Source organism: Hylobates moloch, unplaced genomic scaffold (genome assembly GCF_009828535.3).
Source record: "Hylobates moloch isolate HMO894 unplaced genomic scaffold, HMol_V3 SCAFFOLD_3, whole genome shotgun sequence".
In the NCBI taxonomy this organism is placed as follows: domain Eukaryota; kingdom Metazoa; phylum Chordata; class Mammalia; order Primates; family Hylobatidae; genus Hylobates; species Hylobates moloch.
The window spans coordinates 93,222,385-93,247,034 of NW_026652278.1; the positions used below are offsets into that span (position 1 = coordinate 93,222,385).

The following is a 24,650-nucleotide window of genomic DNA, read 5'->3' on the forward strand; positions in this document are numbered from 1 at the left end:
TTTCCAATGTCAGTCAAATGTATCCTAAAGCAAAGAGCATATAGACCATGGAAGTCTTCTATTCTGGGACCAGAGATACAACAATAAGATGCTAGGATATAGTCACAGTTCGTGCATTTAAGGTTCTATCTATATTTATCCTTTAAATACCCCCAAATAAACTGGCCTCTTTTATTTGAAAGGCCTGGGCTTCAAGAGTGTTTAATTGGACTGAACCATAAGTGTGACCAAATGAGAACAAAAATAATTCTGTAAGTCAGTAAAGCTACCCTGGAAATCATTCTAATATACTAACAGCATATATAAAGTATTTTCCAAAGTAGAATTAAAAGCCCCTAAGGACAGAGACCAGTAGTTCTCAAACTAATGGCAAAGTACCTGAATCAAAAGTATAAAAGAACATCATTAAAATAATGATGTTTTTCTATAGATGTTTTCATCTATAGAAAATCAATACATAATTTTATGTCTACACATACATAATCATTTAGCATGGTTTTTTAAAATATGGTAGAAATTTTTAAAGTGAAATGTTCTCTCATCACCCTTTTATGTAAATTGGAAAAAAAAAACTTAGTTTCCATTATTCAATTTTAGGAAAAAAAATGTGTCAGTCAAACTTGGAGTATACCAGATATATGCAGGGACATAGGGTGTAAGTCACTGAGAAATATTTTATCCCATCCACTTATTCCTTGTCTACCCAAATCAAAAGGTTACTTTATAACCAACAGTTATTCAAAAATGACTTATACATACTTAACTTATACATAATCCAAATTGGTTTTCAAATGAGTTAAAAAATATTAACTTAACAATTTTAAAATGTTAGACTTACTTCTTCCATCTGATTGACCTGCCACTGAAACCACTTTAAGAAAACAAAAGAGGGACAAAAAAAGACATAGTGACTACTTAAATTGCAGCAATGAAATAAATATCTATATAAATGTGTGTCTGTGTCTGTGAATCTTCATCCATCAAATATCAGCCCTGACCGAAATATCACTTGGGATTCAGAATGGGGCTAATGCACTATACAAATGAACACAAAATTCTTAAATACACAGAACGGCAAGTATGGAATTCCTTCTACTCCCTTAAAATTTAGAAACCTCTTCTTCATTGGCATGTATTTCTGTGTTAAGTTTTAGTAGGCTTAGCTGTAATGTATTGAACGTACCTTAAAAAGAGATTCCAAAATCTGAAAAATAAAGTTTTAATTAACATATTTAAAAATAGAATGCTTCACAATGTATGATATAATATGTAGTTCAGTCTTTTGCGATTTTCAATCACAAAAATGTACTAAGTATTAAAATATAACTTTATAAATCTGTAGTTGAAAATTATAACTTTTTATTTACAGACAGTGCTTATAGTTCACCTTGCATAGACAACTTCGTTCTAGAATTTAAAAATAATTTTTCTTTTCATATATAAAAAGGGAGAAAGAGGGAAAGAGAGACAGAATCTCACTGTCACCCAGGCTTGAGTGCAGCGGCGCACTCATAGCTCACTATAATGTTGAACTCCTGGGCTCAAGTGATCCTCTTGCCTCAGCCTCCTGAGTAGCTAGGACTACATGGGCACACCCCCATGCCTGGCTAACTTTTAATTTTGTTTTTAATAGGGATGGAGTTTGGCCATGTTGCCCAGGCTGGTCTCGAACTCCTGGCCACAAGCGATCCTCCCATCTCAGTCTCCCAAAACACTGAGCATGAGCCATCATGCCTGGCCCTAATATATCTGTATTAGGAGGCCCCCAAACAATTCCCAAATTTATCTCATATATTTTCTTAATATAGGTAAGGAGGCTGGGTACGGTGGCTCATGCCTATAATCCCAGCACTTTGGGAGGCCAAGGCAGGTGGATCACCTGAGGTTGGGAGTTCAAGACCAGGCTGACCAACATGGAGAAACCCCATCTCTACTAAAAATACAAAAATTAGCCAGGTGTGGTGGTGCATGCCTGTAATCCCAGCTATTCGGGAGGCTGAGGCAGGAGAATCGCTTGAACCCGGGAGGTGGAGGTTGCGGTGAGCCAAGATCACACCATTGCATTCCAGCCTGGGCAACAAGAGCAAAACTCCATCTTAAAAAAAGATAGATAGATAGATAGATGATAGATAGATAGATAGATAGATAGATAGATAGATAGATAGATAGATAGATAGATGATAGATAGATGATAGATGATAGATAGATAGATGATAGATAGATAGATAGATAGATGATAGATAGATAGATAGATAGATAGATAGATAGATAGATAGATAGATAGATGTAAGGAATAAAATTTAAATTCCTTTCAGAAGAGCATTATATATTTTTCATACAGCAGCAAGTACAATAACAAAAAGCATCACCTTCCCAACACTATCTTCTCAGTACAACTCTGTTCCTGCTAAATGGTCTAGAAAACCAAGGTATAAAATATTATAATACTATTTAATATTTTTAATGAAAAATGCAAAGTACTTGTTTGAGAAATTATAAGAGAAACTGACTAAATATACAAAAACCAATGGAAACTGAACTCCACATACACCTACAACCATTCTGTTTTTCACTTTCAGTACAGTATTCAAAAAGTTTCATGAGCTATTCAACACTTTCTTATAAAATAGGCTTTGTGTTAGATGATTTTGCCCAACTGCAGGCTAATGTCCAGTGTTCTCAGCACATTTAAGGTAGGGTAGGCTAAGTTATGATGTTTGGTAGGTCAGGTTATTAAATGCACTTTCACCATATGAAAAATTCAACTTATGATGAGTTTATCAGTATGTAACTCCCTCATAAGTTGAGGAGCATCCATACACAGTTCAAAATATCAATATTTATTACTTAAATATCTAATTTCAAAGTGATTACATTTGCTACAAAAACAAAAACCTCACCCTATCAAATTGGGTTAAAGTTTTCAATTACATTATTACAGTAAAATGTTACTACGTGCATTCAGGGAGTAACATAAAATTGAACAAAAATTAAACTAGATAAATTAAATTTATCTTCCACAACACTAACTCTAGATCTGTGGTTCAAAAAGTAAGGAGCCACAGCAACAGCATCAGCACCACCTACAAGCACACTTATTAGTTGAAAATTCTCAGGACCCACCCTACCCTACTAAATCAGAAATTCTAGAAGTGGGACTAACAATTTGTGTTTTAACTAGACCTGCAGGTGATTGCTTTGCATGCTAAAGTCTGAGAATCACTAAGCTAAATAAGAAAGCATAAATCTAAGCAAAAAGTGCTGAGATCCTTCAGAAAATATACCAAAGCAAATTAATGTCTGTGTCAGAAGAAAAATATTTTCAGCTATGTAAGTGTTTAGAAAATAATGTCCACTAAAGCACATTATACCTAGGAATAACTAATTCTTTCCACTGTCAAGAAAGATTCCAAGGTTCTCAAAACTTTCCTTCCTGCACTGGAACCTGATGGGAAACATTAGCATATACCAATTCAACCACTCATTGTAGCCATAGTTCTAGAATAATTTAAACCACTCCTAGTTTAAGGAGAACAGTGCCTTTCTCAATTACTGAGGAAACCCACGGCATCAATTACTGATACTGCTAAATCTAGATCATTGTTGATAAAAAGAGTGAAAAATAAAAACTGATCCACTGTGAAATGCCTTTTTATTTTGTAATGATTTGTTTAATCTTTTACTTACTGATAAGTAGACATTATCTATATAATCTAGATAATCCTTTATGTGATTAAATACACATATACGTCAGGTATACATGATCCAAATTTTGCCCCTATTTGAAATTTCTCTTGCCCCTCTCTTTATGAATTATTTATGTAACAGCTTATAAATTTAATATAGGTGAATTTATCAATATTGCCTTTTATGACTTGTATTTTTTTGTGATTGTTTCTTGCTCCAGGTCATATACTTATATCATCAGTATCATATTTGATCATATATCAAATTAGTTTTTTCCTTTATAAATAACCAATTGTCCCAAAGCCATTTATTATACTGCTGGCTCTGTCATCAACAAAATTTTCCATATATAAAAGGGTCAATATCTGAGACTTTGTTCAATTTCATCAGTTCATCCAGGCTTGCACCAAAAGCACATAATCATAATTGATATAGCTGCATAATGAATCTTGATATCTGTTAGGGTAGGTCCTTTGGCCTTGTTCATTTTCTTCAGGACTCACTTGGTTATTCTTGGTCTACTGAAATGCTATATACATAAAATTCAAAGTCAATTGTAAATTTGTACCAAGGAACAAAACTATTAGGGTATTTGAAGAGTGATAACAGCAAAAAAAAAAAAAAAAAAAAAAAAGTGCAGTAGGGAAGTCCAAAGGCCTATGCTCCAATTTTGTTAGAACTCTGAAAAACAGTTAAAGATTTAAAGCAACCAAGCAATGCCACATCAATAAAATGTGGCTTGAACACCACAGGAGAAATGTGTGGTATTTTAACTCGGTCTTGCCCCAACCCCTCCTCCAGCACAGTAGCAGTCTTAAAAACAGCAACCCTCATTTTGAGTGGTTCTGGAGAGAGCATAGCAGACATATTCCCAAGAAATGGTGTTAGTGTTTTGAGCTCTCTAGAGGTTCCCACTTTTGAGCTCTCTAGAGGTTCCCACTAAACTGAGTTAGTTTCACCTAACTCAGAACTCTCCTAGGGAAGAAAAGTAACTAAGTGGAGGGCCTCAAAAGAGTCCCTGTTTGCAGACAACATGATCATATACATATCATATACATAGAAGACTCCAACCAAAAACTTCTTAGAATTAATGAATAAATTCAGTAAAGCTGCAAAATACAAAATCAACATATAAAAATCAGTAGCATGTTTATATACTAGCTGAAAAAAGAAATCAAGAGACCAATCCCACTTATAATAGCTACAAAATAATATATAAGATACCTAGAAATAAATTTAACCAAGGAGGTGAAAGGTCTCTACAATGGAAATTATAAAATACTGATGAAAGAAATTAAAGAAGACACACACAAAAAAACAAAAGACATCTTATGTTCATGGATTAGAAGAATTAATACTGATAGTGGGCTTAAGCCCAGTATCATTTTGACAGGTATTTCACTGAATCTGCAGATAGCTTTGAGTAGTATGGTCATTTTAACAATATTAATTATTAATACCATGACATTCTTTACAGAAATAGAAAAAAATCCTAAAAATTCATGTGGAACCACAAAAGACCCTAAGTAGCCAAAGCAATCCTAAGCAAAACGAAGAAAACTGGAGGTAACACACTATCTTACTTCAAAATATACTACAAAGTTAGCCAGGCATGGTGGTTCATGCCTGTAATCCCAGCAGCTTGGGAAGCTGAGGCAAAAGGATCCCTCAAGCCCAGGAGTTCGAGGCTGCAGTGAGCTATGATTGTACCACTGCACTCCAGCCTGGCCAACAAAGTGAGACCTTGTCTCTTTAAAAAAAAAAAAAAAAAAAAGCACACACACACACGTACAAACACACAAACATACTCTTCAAAGCTACAGTAGCCACAACAGCATGGTATTGGCACAAAAACAGACACACAGACCAATGAAACCCAATAGAGAACCCAAAAAATAAGAAAACTTATAGCCAACAGATTTTCAACAAAAGCACCAAGAACATTGGGAAAAGAACAGTCTTTTCAATAAATGGTGCTGGGAAAACTGGATATCCATAGGCAGAAGAATGAAACTAGACCCCAATATCTCACCATATGCAAAAATCAGCTCAAAAACAGCTTAAAGCCTTTAATATAAAACCCAAAACTATGAAACTACTGGAAGGAAACAGAGGAAATGCTTCAGGACATTGGTCTGAGAAAATATTTTATGGATAAGACCTCAAAAGCATAGGCAACACAAGCAAAAACAGACAAGTGGTATTATATCAAACTAAAAAGCTTCTGCACAGCAAAGGAAACAACCAACAGAGTGAAAAGACAATCTTCAGAATGAGAAAAGATATTTGTAAAAAAAAATTCATCTAACAAGTGATTAATATTCAAAATATATGAGGAACTCAGACAACTCAATGGCAAAAAAAATCTGATTTTAAAATAGGTAAATGGCTTGAATATTTCTCAAAAGAAAGATATACAAATGGCTAAAAAGTATATGAAAAAAATGCTCATCATCACTAAGCATCACGGAAATGTAAATCAAAACCACAATGAGATATCATCTCAACTCAGTTAGAATGGCTATTATCAAAAAGAAAAAAGATAATAAATACTGACAAGGACGCAGAGAAAAGGGAACATATATACACTTTTGGTGGAAATGTAAACTAGTAGAACGATAATGAAAAATAGCATGGAGTTTCCTCAAAAAACTACAAATAGAACTACTATATGATCCAGCAATTTCACTACTGGGTGTATATCCACAGGAAAGGAAATCAGTATACTGAAGAGACATCTGTACTTCCATGTTCATTGCAGCACTAAACTGCAATAGCCAAGATATATAATCAACCTAAATGTCCATCAATAGACAAATGAATAAAGAAAATGTGGCATATCGGGAGAATGGACTACTATTCAGCCACTTTTAGTTCCGAAAAAGATTTCACTCTTAATTCCAAAAAAGAATTAAATCCTGTCATTCACAGCAACATGGAGAGGCCTATAGGATATTATATTAAGAGAAATAAGTCAGGAACAGAAAGATAAATATTTCATGTTCTTGCCAATATGCAAATGCTAAAACAACCTGATCTCATAGAGGCAGAGTGTAGAATCATGATTACTAGAGGTTGGAAAGGGTAGGGGTGAGGGAGGATAGGGAGAGGTTGGTTAAATGATAAAAAATTACAGCCAGATAGGAGAAATAAGTTATAGTATTCTACAGCACTATAGGGTGTCTGCAGCTAACAACAGTTTATTTTATATATATATATTCAAATAGCTAGAAGAGAGGATTTTGAATGTTCCCACCACAAGGAAATGACAGGTGTTTGAGGTGATGAATATGCTAATTACTCTGATTTGCCCACTACACATTGTATGTATCAGAATATCACTACGTACCCCATAAATACGTATAATTACTACATGCCAATTTAAATACTATTGCCAAAAAAAGCAATAAATTAAGTGTGCTCCATTATATGAAAAAAAGACAATTTCAACAATTCCACTGTAGTCTTACCTTTTACTCATAGCTAATTCATAAGGCGTATGGTACTAAACCATGATTGTGTGGTCATTCTCTGTAATGGCCAATCATTCTCTCTTTGATGCTGATTGCCACAACCTTAATATTTATTAACTACCTTATAACTACTTACATGCTCTTAGTGAGGGAATATGGCAGATTCATTAAGATTCACACAACTATTGAAGAATTAATTCAAAGTTCATGTCTTTTTTTATTGTACTTTAAGTTTTAGGGTACATGTGCACAACGTGCACGTTTGTTACATATGTATCCATATGCCATGTTGGTGTGCTGCACCCATTAACTCGTCATTTAGCATTAGGTGTATCTCCTAATGCTATCCCTCCCCTCTCCCCCCACCCCACAAGTCCCCAGAGTGTGATGTTTCCCTTCCTGTGTCCATGTGTTCTCATTGTTCAATTCCCACCTATGAGTGAGAACATGTGGTGTTTGGTTTTTTGTCCTTGTGATAGTTTACTGAGAATGATGATTTCCAGTTTCATCCATGTCCCTACAAAGGACATGAACTCATCAGTTTTTATGGCTGCGTAGTATTCCATGGTGTATATGTGCCACATTTTCTTAATCCAGTCTATCGTTGTTGGACATTTGGGTTGGTTCCAAGTCTTTGCTATTGTGAATACTGCCGCAATAAACATACATGTGCATGTGTCTTTATAGCAGCATGGTTTATAGTCCTTTGGGTACATACCCAGTAATGGGATGGCTGGGTCAAATGGTATTTCTAGTTCTAGATCCCTGAGGAATCGCCACACTGACTTCCACAATGGTTGAACTAGTTTACAGTCCCACCAACAGTGTAAAAGTGTTCCTATTTCTCCACATCCTCTCCAACACCTGTTGTTTCCTGACTTTTTAATGATGGCCATTCTAACTGGTGAGAGATGGTATCTCATTGTGGTTTTGATTTGCATTTCTCTGATGGCCAGTGATGATGAGCATTTTTGCATGTTTTTTTGCTGCATAAATGTCTTCTTTTGAGAAGTGTCTGTTCATGTCTTTCACCCACTTTTTGATGGGGTTGTTTGTTTTTTTCTTGTAAATTTGTTTGAGTTCATTGTAGATTCTGGATATTAGCCCTTTGTCACATAAGTAGGTTGCGAAAATTTTCTCCCATTGTGTAGGTTGCCTGTTCACTCTGATGGTAGTTTCTTTTGTTGTGCAGAAGCTCTTTAGTTTAATTAGATCCCATTTGCCAATTTTGGCTTCTGTTACCATTGCTTTTGGTGTTTTAGACATGAAGTCCTTGCCCAAGCCTATGTCCTGAATGGTAATGCTTAGGTTTTCTTCTAGGGTTTTTATGGTTTTAGGTCTAACATGTAAGTCTTTAATCCACCTTGAATTAACTTTTGTATAAGGTGTAAGGAAGGGATCCAGTTTCAGCTTTCTACATATGGCTAGCCAGTTTTCCCAGCACCATTTATTAAATAGGGAATCCTTATCCCATTGCTTGTTTTTGTCAGGTTTGTCAAAGATCAGATAGTTGTAGATATGCGGCATTATTTCTGAGGGCTCTGTTCTGTTCCACTGATCTATGTCTCTGTTTTGGTACCAGTACCATGCTGTTTTGGTTACTGTAGCCTTGTAGTATAGTTTGAAGTCAGGTAGCATGATGCCTCCAGCTTTGTTCTTTTGGCTTAGGATTGACTTGGCAATGCAGGCTCTTTTTTGGTTCCATATGAACTTTAACGTAGTTTTTTCCAATTCTGTGAAGAAAGTCATTGGTAGCTTGATGGGGATGGCACTGAATCTATAAATTACCTTGGGCAGTATGGCCATTTTCACGACACTGATTCTTCCTACCCATGAGCATGGAATGTTCTTCCATTTGTTTGTATCCTCTTTGATTTCATTGAGCAGTGGTTTGTAGTTCTCCTTGAAGAGGTCCTTCATATCCCTTGTAAGTTGGATTCCTAGGTATTTTATTCTCTTTGAAGCAATTGTGAATGGTAGTTCATTCGTGATTGGGCTCTCTGTTTGTCTGTTATTGGTGTATAAGAATGCTTGTGATTTTTGTACATTGATTTTGTATCCTGAGACTTTGCTGAAGTTGCTTATCAGCTTAAGGACATTTTGGGCTGAGACAATGGGGTTTTCTAGACATACAATCATGTCAGCTGCAAACAGGGACAATTTGACTTCCTCTTTTCCTAATTGAATACCCTTTATTTCCTTCTCCTGCCTAATTGCCCTGGCCAGAACTTCCAACACTATGTTGAATAGGAGTGGTGAGAGAGGGCATCCCTGTCTTGTGCCAGTTTTCAAAGGGAATGCTTCCAGTTTTTGCCCATTCAGTATGATATTGGTTGTGGGTTTGTCATAGATAGCTCTTATTATTTTGAGATACGTCCCATCAATACCTAATTTATTGAGAGTTTTTAGCATGAAGGGTTGATGAATTTTGTCAAAGGCCTTTTCTGCATCTATTGAGATAATCATGTGTTTTTTGTCTTTGGTTCTGTTTATATGCTGGATTACATTTATTGATTTGCGTATGTTGAACCACTCTTGCAACCCAGGGACGAAGCCCACTTGATCATGGTGTATAAGCTTTTTAATGTGCTGCTGGATTCGGTTTGCCAGTATTTTATTGAGGATTTTTGCATCAATGTTCATCAAGGATATCGGTCTAAAATTCTCTTTTTTGGTTGTGTCTCTGCCCGGCTTTGGTATCAGGATGATGCTGGCCTCATAAAATGAGTTAGGGAGGATTCCCTCTTTTTCTATTGATTGGAATAGTTTCAGAAGGAATGGTACCAGTTCCTCCTTGCACCTCTGGTAGAATTTGGCTGTGAATCCATCTGGTCCTGGACTCTTTTTGGTTGGTAAGCTATTGATTATTGCCACAATTTCAGAGCCTGTTATTGGTCTATTCAGAGATTCCACTTCTTCCTGGTTTAGTCTTGGGAGGGTGTATGTGTCAAGTAATTTATCCATTTCTTCCAGACTTTCTAGTTTATTTGCGTAGAGGTGTTTGTAGTATTCTCTGATGGTAGATTGTATTTATGTGGGATCGGTGGTGACATCCCCTTTTTCATTTTTTATTGCATCTATTTGATTCTTCTCTCTTTTCTTCTTTATTAGTCTTGCTAGTGGTCTATCAATTTTGTTGATCTTTTCAAAAAACCAGCTCCTGGATTCATTAATTTTTTGAAGGGATTTTTGTGTCTCTATTTCCTTCAGTTCTGCTCTGATTTTAGTTACTTCTTGCCTTCTGCTAGCTTTTTAATGTGTTTGCTCTTGCTTTTCTAGTTCTTTTAATTGTGATGTTAGTGTGTCAATTTTGGATCTTTCTTGCTTTCTCTTGTGGGCATTTAGTGCTATAAATTTCCCTCTACACACTGCTTTGAATGTGTCCCAGAGATTCTGGTATGTTGTGTCTTTGTTCTCATTGGTTTCAAAGAACATCTTTATTTCTGCCTTCATTTCCTGATGTACCCAGTAGTCATTCAGGAGCAGGTTGTTCAGTTTCCATGTAGTTCAGCGGTTTTGAGTGAGTTTCTTAATCCTGAGTTCTAGTTTGATTGCACTGTGGTCTGAGAGACAGTTTGTTATAATTTCTGTTCTTTTACATTTGCTGAGGAGAGCTTTACTTCCAATTATGTCATCAATTTTGGAATAGGTGTGGTGTGGTGCTGAAAAAAATGTATATTCTGTTGATTTGGGGTGGAGAGTTCTGCAGATGTCTATTAGGTCTGCTTGGTGCAAAACTGAGTTCAATTCCTGGGTATCCTTGTTAACTTTCTGTCTCGTTGATCTGTCTAATGTTGACAGTGGGGTGTTAAAATCTCCCATTATTATTGTGTGGGAGTCTAAGTCTCTTTGTAGGTCACTCAAGACTTACTTTATGAATCTGGGTGCTCCTGTATTGGGTGCATATATATTTAGGATAGTTAGCTCTTCTTGTTGAATTGATCCCTTTACCATTATGTAATGGCCTTCTTTGTCTCTTTTCATCTTTGTTGGTTTAAAGTCTGTTTCATCCGAGGCTAGGATTGCAACCCCTGCCTTTTTTTGCTTTCCATTTGCTTGGTAGATCTTCCTCCATCCCTTTATTTTCAGCCTATGTGTGTCACTGCACGTGAGATGGGTTTCCTGAATACAGCACACTGATGGGTCTTGACTCTTTATCCAATTTGCCAGTCTGTGTCTTTTAATTGGAGCTATTAGTCCATTTACATTTAAGGTTAATATTGTTATGTGTGAATTTGATCCTGTCATTATGATGTTAGCTGGTTATTTTGCTCGTTAGTTGATGCAGTTTCTTCCTAGCCTCGATGGTCTTTACAATTTGGCATGATTTTGCAGTGGCTGGTACCAGTTGTTCCTTTCCATGTTTAGTGCTTCTTTCAGGAGCTCTTTTAGGGAAGGCCTGGTGGTGACAAAATCTCTCAGCATTTGCTTGTCTGTAAAGGATTTTATTTCTCCTTCACTTATGAAGCTTAGTTTGGCTGGATACGAAATTGTGGGTTGAAAATTCTTTTCTTTAAGAATGTTGAATATTGGCCCCCACTCTCTTCTGGCTTGTAGAGTTTCTGCCGAGAGATCTGCTGTTGGTCTGATGGGCTTCCCTTTGTGGGTAACCCGACCTTCCTGTCTGGCTGCTCTTAACATTTTTGCCTTCATTTCAACTTTGGTGAATCTGACAATTATGTGTCTTGGAGTTGCTCTTCTCGAGGAGTATCTTTGTGGCATTCTCTGTGTTTCCTGAATCTGAATGTTGGCCTGCCTTGCTAGATTGAGGAAATTCTCCTGGATAATATCCTGCAGAGTGTTTTCCAACTTGATTCCATTCTCCCCATCACTTTCAGGTACACCAATCAGACGTAGATTTGGTCTTTTCACATAGTCCCATATTTCTTGGAGGCCCTGTTCATTTCTTTTTATTCTTTTTTCTCTAGACTTCCCTTCTCACTTCATTTCATCTTCCATCACTGATACCCTTTCTTCCAGTTGATCGCATCAGCTCCTGAGGCTTCTGCATTCTTCACGTAGTTCTCGAGCCTTGGCTTTCAGCTCTATCAGCTCCTTTAAGCACTTCTCTATATTGGTTATTCTAGTTACCCATTCATCTGATTTTTTTTCAAAGTTTTTAACTTCTTTGCAATGGATTCAAACTTCCTCCTTCAGCTCATAGTAGTTTGATCATCTGATACCTTCTTCTCTCAACTCGTCAAAGTCATTCTCCATCCAGCTTTGTTCCGTTGCTGGTGAGGAGCTGTGTTCCTTTGGAGGAGGAGAGGCGCTCTGATTTTTAGTTTCCAGTTTTTCTGCTCTGTTTTTTCCCCATCTTTGTGGTTTTATCTACCTTTGGTCTTTGATGATGGTGACTTACAGATGGGTTTTTGGTGTGGATGTCCTTTATGTTTGTTAGTTTTCTTTCTAACAGACAGGACCCTCAGCTGCAGGTCTGTTGGAGTTTGCTAGAGGTCCACTCCAGACCCTGTTTACCTGGGTGTCAGCAGCGGTGGCTGCAGAACAGCCAATTTTTGTGAACTGCAAATGCTGCTGCCTGATCGTTCCTCTGGAAGTTTTGTCTCAGAGGAGTACCCGGCCGTGTGAGGTGTCAGTCTGCCCCTACTGGGGGGTGCCTCCCAGTTAGGCTGCTTGGAGGTCAGGGACCCACTTGAGGAGGCAGTCTGCCTGTTCTCAGATCTCCAGCTGCGTGCTGGGAGAACCACTACTCTCTTCAAAGCTGTCAGACAGGGACAGTTAAGTCTACAGAGGTTACTGCTGTCTTTCTGTTTGTCTGTGCCCTGCCCCTAGAGGTGGAGCCTACAGAGGCAGGCAGGCCTCCTTGAGCTGTGGTGAGCTCCACCCAATTCGAGCTTCCCAGCTGCTTTGTTTACCTAATCAAGCCTGGGCAATGGCAGGCGCCCCTTCCCCAGCCTCGCTGCCGCCTTGCAGTTTAATCTCAGACTGCTGTGCTAGCAATACGCGAGACTCTGTGGCGTAGGACCCTCTGAGCCAGATGCAGGATATAATCTCCTGATGTGCCGTTTTTTAAGCCCATCAGAAAAGCACAGTATTAGGGTGGGAGTGACCCGATTTTCCAGGTGCCATCTGTCACCCCTTTCTTTGACTAGGAAAGGGAACTCCCTGACCCCTTGCACTTCCCGAGTGAGGCAATGCCTCGCCCTGCCTTGGCTCGCGCATGGTGCGCTGCTCCCACTGTCCTGCACCCACTGTCTGGCACTCCCTAGTGAGATGAACCCAGTACCTCAGGTGGAAATGCAGAAATCACCCATCTTCTGCATCACTCACACTGGGAGCTGTAGACCAGAGCTGTTCCTATTTGGCCATCTTGGCTCCTCCCCCACAAAGTTCATGTCTTATTTGTGGTGGTTCAGTGGCATAATCTTTGCATTTGGGCATAGTAAAAATCCTTGATGATGATTTAAAAAAATAAATAAATAAATAAATAATGCTTTCCAATGCCATTTATAATTTCTTAAGACACTGAATCTAGGTTAACGTTGGCTGACTGGATAGCAGATTCAATTTTCAACAACCAGTACAAGTTTGATATTTTATACTTGAGAGTATATACAGAATACATACATTTTGTTCTTCTTTAAGTGCTTCTTCTAGCTGAGCTGCAAATTGCGAACAATATGTCAAGAATGAATTCATATCATCCCCAACCTTTTGAAAAGAATAATAAAACATAAAGTTACTTTTATTTAAGAATCCATATGCATGTCTGTCTTTTTCTAGCATATTTACTTCTTGAAAAATTTTAATTTTGTGTAATTTATGTCCCTTCAAACATTTACAGCAAGAAGCCATGCTTCAAATGCCATACTAGCAAATTCTCCCAGAGAGAAAACATGGAAGAAAGTACACTCTGGGAAGTGGCCCATCAGTGACATATACCCAGCTATGTCTCTCCTCTCATTGATCTCTACACAGTTCCAGAAAATCCAGCATCCCAGCCTTACAGTCCTGAAATTTCTGGGTGGCCCAATAAAAGGTAATCATTACCATAAAAAAAAAATCTCTTGGTGTTAGAAAATGACTACTACCTATGATATCTAACTATATACTTGCCACGAACTGCAGTCTTCTGCTCTCACCTAATGGGCAATACAAAACTTTGAGGAAAAAAATAGTTACAGCTTAAATGTCATAATGATCAAATCCCTTCTAGTAAAGCAGTGATTTGTAAATCAGAGAATTGACTCATAATAAACAAATATTACAGGCTTATATACAGTTAGGATTTTCACAGAGTGGTTCTCCATGAAGAATATATTCCCTGAGCATTACATTTAAAGATACTGAGCCAGGCGCAGTGGCTCACACCTGTAATCCTAGCACTTTGGGAGGCTGAGGCAGGTGGATCACTTGAGGTCAGGAGTTCAAGACCAGCCTGGCCAGCATGGCGAAATCTCGTCTCTACTAAAAATACAAAAAAATTAGCTGGGTGTGGTGGTGCACACTGATAATCCCAGCTACGTGGGTGGCTGAGGCACGAAAAACACTTGAATCCAGGAGGCAGCAGTTGCAGTGAGCCAAGATCACACCACTGCACTCCAGCCTAGGTGACAAAGCGAGACTCTGTCTCAAAAAAATAAAAATAAAAATAAATAAAATAGAATAAATAAATATACTGAGAGGCTCACATACTTTTTGTCACAATAAAGACCTATAATCATATAGGAGACAGGGAAAAAAACTAAAATAATCATCCAGCAGAGAGGAAAATGAACAGATTAGTGTTACTAATCACAGATATAAATTAGCCTACTTCTTCTACCCACATTCAGGTGCCACATTCTTCAAATATAAATTAGCTTACTTCTTCCACTCACATTCAGGTGCCACAAATATAGAGAAGATAGAGAAGTATAGAGAAGGTAGAGACTGATTTGACCAACTTTGTAATGTAACCAAATAAGACCAATAAAGCAGAACAGGGCAAGAGAGTTAAGTACGTGTGAAAGGGAGTGATACTAATAGTGGACCATGCTATTTAAGCTGGGTAAGTAAGGGCACGAGGAGGATTTGGGACACTAAAAAGGCAGCAGGACCAATGGATTATGGTTCCCTGTGAAATCAAAGGATTTTTGGAGACAGAATATTGGACAGACTGAGTGGGAAAGACAGGAGGTGGTGGCCAGAGATTAGGATGACTGAAATTCAAATTATGAAACAGTTATGGTAAGGACTACAGGATATCACTGTGTCAATTAGTGGTTGAGGTGAAATAAAATACAAGATCATTGAGGAAAAAAATTCAGTAAAATAAAGCAGGTATCCGAAGGGTTGATTTCTTCAATTTTGTCAGTATTGGAGATCACAGGAAAGTGAACTTAATTTCATTTTATTTTATTTTTTGGTGGGTTTTTTTTTCAACTTTTGTTTTCGATTTAGCGGGTACATGTGCAGGTTTGTTACCTGGATATATTGCGTGATGCTGAGGTTTGGGGTACCAATGATCCCATCACCCAAGTACAGAGCACAGTACCCAATAGCCAGTTTTTCAACCCTTACCCTGCCTCCCTCCCACCTCTAGTCATCCCAGTTTCTATTGGACTTCAATTTTAGATTTTAGTTTTGGTTCTTTGATTCAATCCTGGCAGGGCTTCAAAACATAATAACCACAAGGTCATGCAGGATAAGGATTGTGATTACATAGTCCTTTTAATAGTTGGGTAATCACCACCGCAATAAAAATATAAAACATTTCCATCATTTCAAAAAGCTTCAGTGTACTCCTTTGCAGTCAATTCTCCCCTCCTACCTTAGCTCAAGACAACCACTCGTCCTTTACTAGAGTTTTCCCTTTCCCAGAATTTTATATAAATAGAATCATACGATATGTAGCCTTATTTATTTAGCTTCCCCACATCCTAATGTTTTTGAGATTCATCCACATTGTTCTATGTGTCAGTAGTTTGTTCCCTTTATTGTGAAGAGTATTTCATTGTATGCTGTACCACAATTTGCTTATCCATTCACCAATTAGTAAATATTTGGGTTGCTGGATTCAGTAGCTATTCTGGCTGTTATAAACAAAACTTCTATAAACATTTATATACAAGTCTTTGTGAGGATGTATGTGTTCATTAATCTTGGATAATCACTTAAGAGTGGAATTGGTGGTTATCTTTTAAGTATATGTTAAACTTTGTGAGCAGCTGTCAAACTGTTTCTCAACATAGCAGTACCATTTGTGTTCCCACCAGCTCTGTATGAGAGTTCCTGTGGCCCCATATCTTTACTAAAATGTGATTATTGTCTATCTTTAAAATTTTGGTCATTCCTAATGGGTATGTAGAACTTTTCTGCAACCTTCTTGGCAAAATTCAGGTCAAGAGGGATTTGGTTGGGTTGAGTAATTTTCTAAGAGGATCATTTTCATGGATGGGAAATTCATTCTGAGGATATATAAGTACTCCAAAAGAAAATATTTTAAATTTATATTTTTAAAAAGAAAATCGACCCTTTTCAGTGTTAATGTCTCTATATTAGGGTTGCATATACTTACAGATAAAGATAATTCTTCATGTTCATGCTTTACAAATGGTTCTTCTCCATTCTGATCACAATGTCCATAGATTTCTTCCAAAGTGGAAACAACCTGTAAAAAAAAAAAAAAAAAAAAAAATCAAAGCCAATTAGATTCTTTAATGGTTTAAAATTAATTATATTAAATGTAAATAATATTTAATCAATTATGCCAGGACCTTTTTACCAGTAAGACTTATTTCTTCCAGTGCCACAAACTTAAATTTTTCATCCCATACCCAATTTCATGTCATCATGAGGAAAAAGCAATATTCCTTAATCCTACTCCCTAGCAATAGAGAGATGCTCTATGACTCTACCATTTCTGTGTTGATAGCTATCTTAAAACGGAGAGGGCCTGTCTATGAGTGGTTGAAGCATTAAGTAGAGTTTTCCTCAAAGTCTGCCTTGACTTTCTCCTCTGAAGAGAGTTAGGGGAAATCAAAAGATGGAGACCAGAAAGCAGTGAATTTTTAAAGAAAATTATCTGGCCTAACCCCTCAAACTTTCAACAAACTTGTACAAGTTTGATGTACTATATTTTTTTTTATATTTGTGCTCTTCCTCATTGTTCTCACTTGATATTTGGTACATTTACAATTCAATTCTGGATCGCAGTGAAAAAAATAGAAACTCAGAGAAAGGAAAATTTTTCCCCACATCAAGAGCTAAAGTTTCGGCCAGGCACGGTGCTCAGGCCTGTAATCTCAGCACTTTGGGAGGCCAAGGCGGGTGGATCACCTGAGTTTGAGACCAGCCTGACCAGTATGGTGAAACCCCATCTCTACTAAAAATACAAAAATTAGCCAGGCATGGTGGCATGCTCCTGTAGTCCCAGCTACTCGGGAGACTGAGACAGGAAAATTGCTTGAAACTGGGAGGCAGAAGTTGCAGTGAGCCAAGATCACGCCACAGCACTCCAGCCTGGGCGAAAGAGCGAGACTTCATCTCAAGAAACAAAAAAAGAGCTAAAGTTTCTGAAATGCAGAGTTTAACATAGTAGAAATGCAGGACTTAGGGAGGCCTGCTTCCAAGGTTGGCCTTAACCTGGCATCTGAGATCTTGGATTTCAGGAGGGTTCTTCCCATTCACTGATAGAAGCAGCTCACTGTCCCTAAACTGTTTGTATAACGTTGTTTATACTGAACCCCTTTCCTTGTGAGAGTCTGAAATTTTCGTACATGCTAAGCACAGAGTGAATAGTAAACGACCCCCAATAAATCCCAGGGCACTGAGTTTCCAATGATTTTCCCTGGCAGACATTTTATATGTGTTGTCACAATTCATTGCTAAAGAAATTAAGCATCTCCTGGGTGACTCTAAAGGGAAAAGACTCTTGCAAGCTTAGATCTGGTTTTCTCCTAATTTCACTTCATGTACCTACTGTAATAAATCTTAGCCATCAGTATGACTATATGTGGAGTCATGTGAGTCCTCCTAGCATATCACTAAACCTGGGGTGATCATGGGGGCCCTGCAACACAGAAACTAACAATCCTCTTACCATCTTCAGATGTTTGATAATTTTTCCGATCATTTCATCTCCTGACAGTAAGTTCTTTGTCTTACTCGATGGAATGGGCAAAGCATACCGTACAATGGATTCTCCTGTTGGTGGAGATCTTAGGACCATTGGTTCAATTTTATCATGAATTAATTTTGCATTATGTTTTTCCTTTAGTTTAGGTGATAATGGTAAATTATGTAGTCCTTTTTTAGTAGTTAATGCTGGAACATTTGCTGATTTGTTACTGGTGGTCAACAGATGCTTTACTGGTTTCATTTTGTTACTGACTTGGCTTCCAAATTTTAGATGAAAAAACTTATTCCTCCCTGTGAAAAAAATCAGAGATTCAGAGAAAACATCAGGCTCTAATTAAATTCACATACTACATTTCTCTTTTTCTGATGCTTTAGCAATTTGCTCAGAGTACATTAAGCAACTTCTGGAAGCTACAATTACACTTCGGGCTTTTTTGAGTCACGGTAACTTAAACAAAACAAAGAAATATAGAATGCAGTTATCACAATATCTAATTTATATCAAGAAGTTATTTAAACTTAAGTATAATAACAGTAAAAGCTCCATCATTTTTAATCTAAGGTATGCCCTTTATGTACATCATTATTCCATTTTACATGGGAGCGGAGTAAACTGAGCTCAGACAAGTTAAGTGACTAACCAAGAGTCACACAGCTAGTAAGTGTTAAATTTTTCAGAATTACAACATAGGTCAAATTGGCTATAAATCTTCCTTCTTTTCTATACCCTTTGCTCTCCATATGGAAAATGTTGGGTTATTTTACCTATAGGACTTATAGCATTTCCTGTAAGTAAGGGGGGTTGTAGATGAAAACATTTCAGATTTAAAATGATAAAAGGATTATCAATTGCTATGAAGATGGCAAATCCCAAAATCAACTCTGAAAAAATGAAAAATAGAAAGGAAAATATTCCTAACAACAGAAAACAACAAGAACAAAAAACTTTTTAACTATAAGAAACCCCTAAACAAAGGCTCATTTGTTTATGGGGCATTTAGGATGGGAATATAGGGACTGAAGAAGCCAGAAGCAACAATGAGAGAATACATTCAGGAAAAAAAAAAATTACATTTTCTTCCTATCTTTCCCCCATATTTGAGCTAATATATGTCCTTAATATACATCTTGATTCCCACAGGAGCAGTAGCCTTGGCCCAAGGTATCATTAGGGTAATATTAAGGCAGCATCAAAGCTATGCTAAGATAAGGAAGTATAAACTAGATAGGTCTTGGGCTCTTATTCCTCTATTTTTCTCTCCCCTCAAAGCTGACTAACACTCAGGACAATGCCACCTCCCAAATAGTTTAAAAGTATATGCCTAACGGTGGGAATTGTCAGGTACAGTGGCAAAATTAAGATAGAGTAATGTAACACTGGTACTCTGTTATCTGAAGCTCTCTACACTTTGGCTTGTCCCATTGTTATGTGTTGAACTGTGTCCCTGAAAAACATATGTTCAAGTCCTAAGCCCCCAGCACTTTGAACGTGACCTTACTTGAAAATAGCATATTTTCAGATATGATAAAGTTAAGATGTGGTCATACTGAATTAAGGTGGGTCCTAAATCCAATGACTGGTGTCACTATAAGAAGACCATATAGTGACAGGCAGAAATTAAAGTGATGCACCTGCAAGCTAAGGAATATCAAGGATTGCTAGCATCCACCAGAAGCTTGTAAAAACCAATGAAAGATTCTTCCCTAGAGCCCTTAGCAGGGAACATGGTTTTGCTGAAACCTTGATTTCAGTTTTCTGGCCTCCAGAACCATGAAAGAATAAATTTCTGTTGTTCTAAGCCACCCAGTTTGTGGTACTTTGTTACAGCAGCACTAGTATCTTAGTCTGTTGAGGCTGCTAGAACAAAACACTATAAATTGCATAGCTTATAAACAAGAAACATTTATTTCTCACAGTTCTGGAGACTGGAAAGTCCAACGACGAGGCACCAGCAGAGTTGGTGTCTGATGAAAGCCCAGATGCTAAATAAATGGTGCCTACTCTCTGTGTCCTCACATGATGGAAGGAGCAAGGGAGCTTTTTCAGACCTCTTTTATAAGGGCAGTAGTCCCATTTATGAGGGTGCTGCACTCATGACCTAATCACCTCCTAAAGGCTCCACCTCCTAATACTACCATATATTGAATTGGGGCCCAATTTCAACATGCGAATTTGGGGATGACACAAGCATTCAGACCATAGGAAATATCTAGCACTTCGAAAACAAATACACCCACATACTTTCCCTAACTTCCAGGAGGAACACAGGCTAGGAACTGGCTTTTGATCATTTCCTAATAATAGATTACCAGACAAACAGGTGACACCCCCAAGGGTATATGAGCTCACAGGCCAAAACAACTTGACAACTGAAAAAAACAACCATTAAAAAATAAAAAATAGGCCAGGCACATTGGCTCATGCCTGTATTCCCAGTACTTTGGGAGGCAGAGGCAGGTGGATCCCAAGGTCAGGAGTTCGAGACCAGCCTGGCCAATATGGTGAAACCTGTCTCTATTAAAAATACAAAAAATTATCCAGGCGTGGTGGTGGGCACCTGTAGTCTCAGCTACTTGGGAGGCTGAGGAAGGAGAATTGCTTGAACTCGGAGGTGGAGGTTGCAGTGAGCTGAGATTGCACCACTGCACTCCAGCCTGGGGGATGGAGTAAGACTCCATCTCAAATAAATAAATATAAAAATAATAAACTAAAAAACATGTTTTAGTTGTAGAATCATTAAAACAGAGAGACTAAAAATACATAAGTACATAGAAAGAGAGTATTAGCCATATAAAACAGCTATAAGAGGAATTTTTAAGACCCAAGTAAAAATATTAAAAAATGAAAAATATAACAGATAAAACAACACAAGTAATCACAAAATAATACTGCTGAAGAATAAAAACTGATGCAATGAATAAAATCAGTGGAGGAATAATCCAGCTGAAGAATAAAAAAATGATGCAAAGATCAGCAGCATTTATCACATATTCCTGAACATTAATAAAATACACATCAATAGTGATAAGTATTAAAAGCTAGTATCAGGTTTGAAAAAAATATAAATAATTAACAATTCTACTGAAAATGAGAAAATAAAGGCCTATATATGTTAATAACAATAAATATGATTCAATTTTTGGAGAAGCTGTATCTAATGTTCAGAAGATCATCCAATATATATTAAGAGACCAATAATAGGATTTTTTTTTTATTTGCCAGAAACCATGGCAAAAGTTGATGGTATCCTGTTAGCACATTTATGCAAAACATAAATATCAATACTAAATAGTATAACATACTATTTTAGAGAATAAAATATAAAAACAAATAATAAAACTTACAGACATTATAAATAAAACCACTTTGAATAAAGTTTTAAAAACTAATAATTTCTCAATTATTTTGGACACATGGACAGCAGATAACAATTGTTGATGTAATTATGGATTTCCAAAATGCAGATATTTCAATATGTGAACATTTATTAAGATTTTAACAAGTAGATGACACCCTGCTGGAAAAGAATCATATGTATGTTTAAGAGACTACTCATAAAAAATTAAAATTAAAAATATATAATATATATGGGGCCAGGGATACATGCCCTTAAATATGTCTGACAAGCACAAACAGAAAATTCTCAAAAATAAAAATTCTAAACTAGGTTGTGAACAATAGAACGAAAATATCTTAATAGCACTGAAAATGTTTATTTCATCCAAGAACTATACAACTGCTTTTTTGTTTCGATGAAACACTATAGTTAACACTATAGTTAATTGAATGCAGAGTTGCCAAGCACAATTTTTAAATCATAATCAAATATGACTTTGCAAAGATAACTTGTCACTAAAAATCCATTTGAAGGAAGAACACAATGCTCTCTTGGAAACTACTGATGATAATAGTAAATAAATACATTATAGAACTTGAACCAAAGCCCTGTAAAATATTCCCTTTTACATTTTTCGTTTTTTTGAGACAGAGTTTCGCTCTTGTCACCCAGGCTGGAGTACAATGGTGCAATCTTGCTCACTGCAAACTTTGCCTCCCAGGTTCCTCCTGCCTCAGCCTCCCGAGTAGCTGGGATTACAGGTGCCCACCGCCATGCCCAGCTAATTTTTGTATTTTTAATAGTGACAGGGTTTCACCACGTTGGCCAAGCTGGTCTTGAACTCCTGACCTCAGATGATCCTCCCACCTCAGCCTCCCAAAGTGCTGGGATTACACGCCTGAGCCACCACGCGCCCTGCTCCCTTTTACATTTTTCTCATACTGATTGTGACATGATGCTTTCAGTAAAAATTAATGTTACAAGCAAAATGATGCAGAAACCAAGATTAAATTTACAAAATTGAAAAGCCTCAAAAGAATTCTGAATAAATTACATTGCCAAAGAAACTCCATCAAAACCATCAGGTCGAAGCAAACATCAAAAATTCCATCAAAACCATCAGGACCAGCAAACAGGACGTAAGAAGAGTGGCCAATGAGCCAATAAGTAAAACCAAAAGGGTATATATACATAGAAAGCAAGGAAAAGAAAATATACTAAGGACGGAGTGATGAACTATGTTAAATGCTGAGTCAAGCAAAATGAAGACTAAGCTGACACTGGATTTGGCAACATGGAGGTAGGTCATTTGTAACCTGAAGAACGGCAACAATTTCAGTAGAATGATCGAGATAAATATCTGACTTACCGTTCAAAAGAGAGGAAGTAGGAACAATGAATTGAATACGAGCACTGTAGAGAAATTTTACTATAAAAGGGAGTAAAGAAATAGAGTATTACTAGAAGAAAACACGGTCAAGAGGAAAGTTTGATGGAAAAAAGAACAAGTGTATATGCTGTTATGGATTGTATTGTGTCCTCTCCCCCCAAAAAAGTGTGAGGCAGGGAGGGAGGAAGGGAGGGAGGGAAGGAAGGAAGGAAGGGACGGAGGGAGGGAGGGAGGGAGGGAGGCAGGCAACGCTCACTTGGTGCAAAAAAAAAAGAACCTGACAAATGCTCTGATGAAGTTCACATAAATACAAAAATAGAGTCACACGCAACGAATACTCGTATTAGCAAGCAAATATTTAAGGACTTTACATATTTAATTCATTTATCCCTCCTAACAATGCTAGGAAGTGGATGTCAGCATTACTTCGCCCAAGTGCATCCGTCCCTTTCCGCCACCACGACAAATGTTTTCTGGTTTCATCCTTCAAGGATTAATTTATATTCATTTCAAACCCTTTAATGATAAAGTGTACAAAATCGAGGACAGCGGCAGGGGTCGGCAGGCGGCGTAGGGAAAGGATGATTTGCCTTCGATCCTACAGCCTGCATAAAAAGCAGCACAACCGCCGCCACGGAGGCAGCCAGGCAGCGGGAAAACTAAGTGCAAAGCCAGGACTCTCCCGAAACCCTCAGGTCCTGCTAAGGGAGCCGCTCGCGAGGCTCCCCGCCCGGTGTACCTGCTGAGACTGTGGGAAGTCGGGTGACTAGGCGGTTTGGCCTTGCCAAGGCTGGCTCTAAGGTGAAAAACTATTTGCCTGAGGAAGATGGCAATTCCGAGCCTGCCAGACTTCCTTCTAGACGGAAGCCTGAAAACTCCTCAGACTCCAGCCCCACCCTTTTACAAACTGACGTTTGTGCTGAAAGAAAAGGCCCGGCCTCTGCGCCCCCGGGCGGCAGCAAAGACCGCCGGGCGCCCAGCGCCGGCGCCGGATGGGGCCGTTGACGCCACGTCCCAGACGCCCGACGCCACGACGCCTTGGCGCCGCCGGCGTCGCTGACGCTGCGGGCGTGAGCTGCGCGCCGAGAGCGGAAGAGGAGACGCAGTTTGGCCGCTGTGGGGATTTGCCGAAAGGTTAATAATGTCCATGGGCACATCGGCCTCCTGCTTTCTTATTCTCTCTCAAGTGTAATTCCAGGACGCCCCCTGAGCGCAGATTCATCCAGGCATTTGGCCTAGAGGCCCGCGGAGGAGAAATAAAGTACAGTCCTGGTAGGACGTTTGAGAACCTGGGCTTCACCTACAAAACCAGAGCCCCAGTCCTTCATTCATCTGCTGTCTCCTCAAGCTCATTTCAGTGTATTGTGGAGTTCATTACCAGACTCTAAGCTCGCACGAAGTGTACATCAGCTTCGTGATCTTAAAAGCAAAACAAAATGAAATGGACTAGGAATTAACTTGAAGCAGAGTTGTGACACTTAAGTGGTTTCTTGCCATCAGTTTCCACGCACTGCTTTGAGATGCAGTTTTACAAGGTAGAGTTTTTTAGATAATTTGACCTCAAGAAATATATTAATTTTGTCTTTAAGTTGAACAAAGTAAAATGTTTTTAATATTTTAAAATATTAATTGATATAATTTAACTCTTAATAATGCCTGTGTGTAAATGAAAGGAATAGG

At 37.9% G+C, this 24,650-nt stretch overlaps 1 protein-coding gene across 6 annotated transcripts in view; it reads right to left on the reverse strand.

Moving 5' to 3' along the window:
* LOC116461870 (coiled-coil domain-containing protein 7) overlaps positions 1-24,650 on the reverse strand; it is a 204,172-nt gene that overhangs the window by 147,272 nt on the left and 32,250 nt on the right. For all 6 annotated transcript variants that reach the window (XR_009212861.1, XM_058436562.1, XM_058436565.1 and 3 more), the window contains exons 2-6: positions 18,205-18,533; positions 16,681-16,773; positions 13,749-13,832; positions 1,184-1,204; positions 839-871 (exon numbers count right to left, since the gene is read on the reverse strand). Coding sequence is in view for 5 of the 6 variants with exons in the window: in XM_058436562.1 (XP_058292545.1) it covers positions 839-871; positions 1,184-1,204; positions 13,749-13,832; positions 16,681-16,773; positions 18,205-18,533 (560 nt within the window). In the remaining variant the exon portion in view is untranslated. The remainder of the gene's footprint in view (positions 1-838; positions 872-1,183; positions 1,205-13,748; positions 13,833-16,680; positions 16,774-18,204; positions 18,534-24,650) is intronic.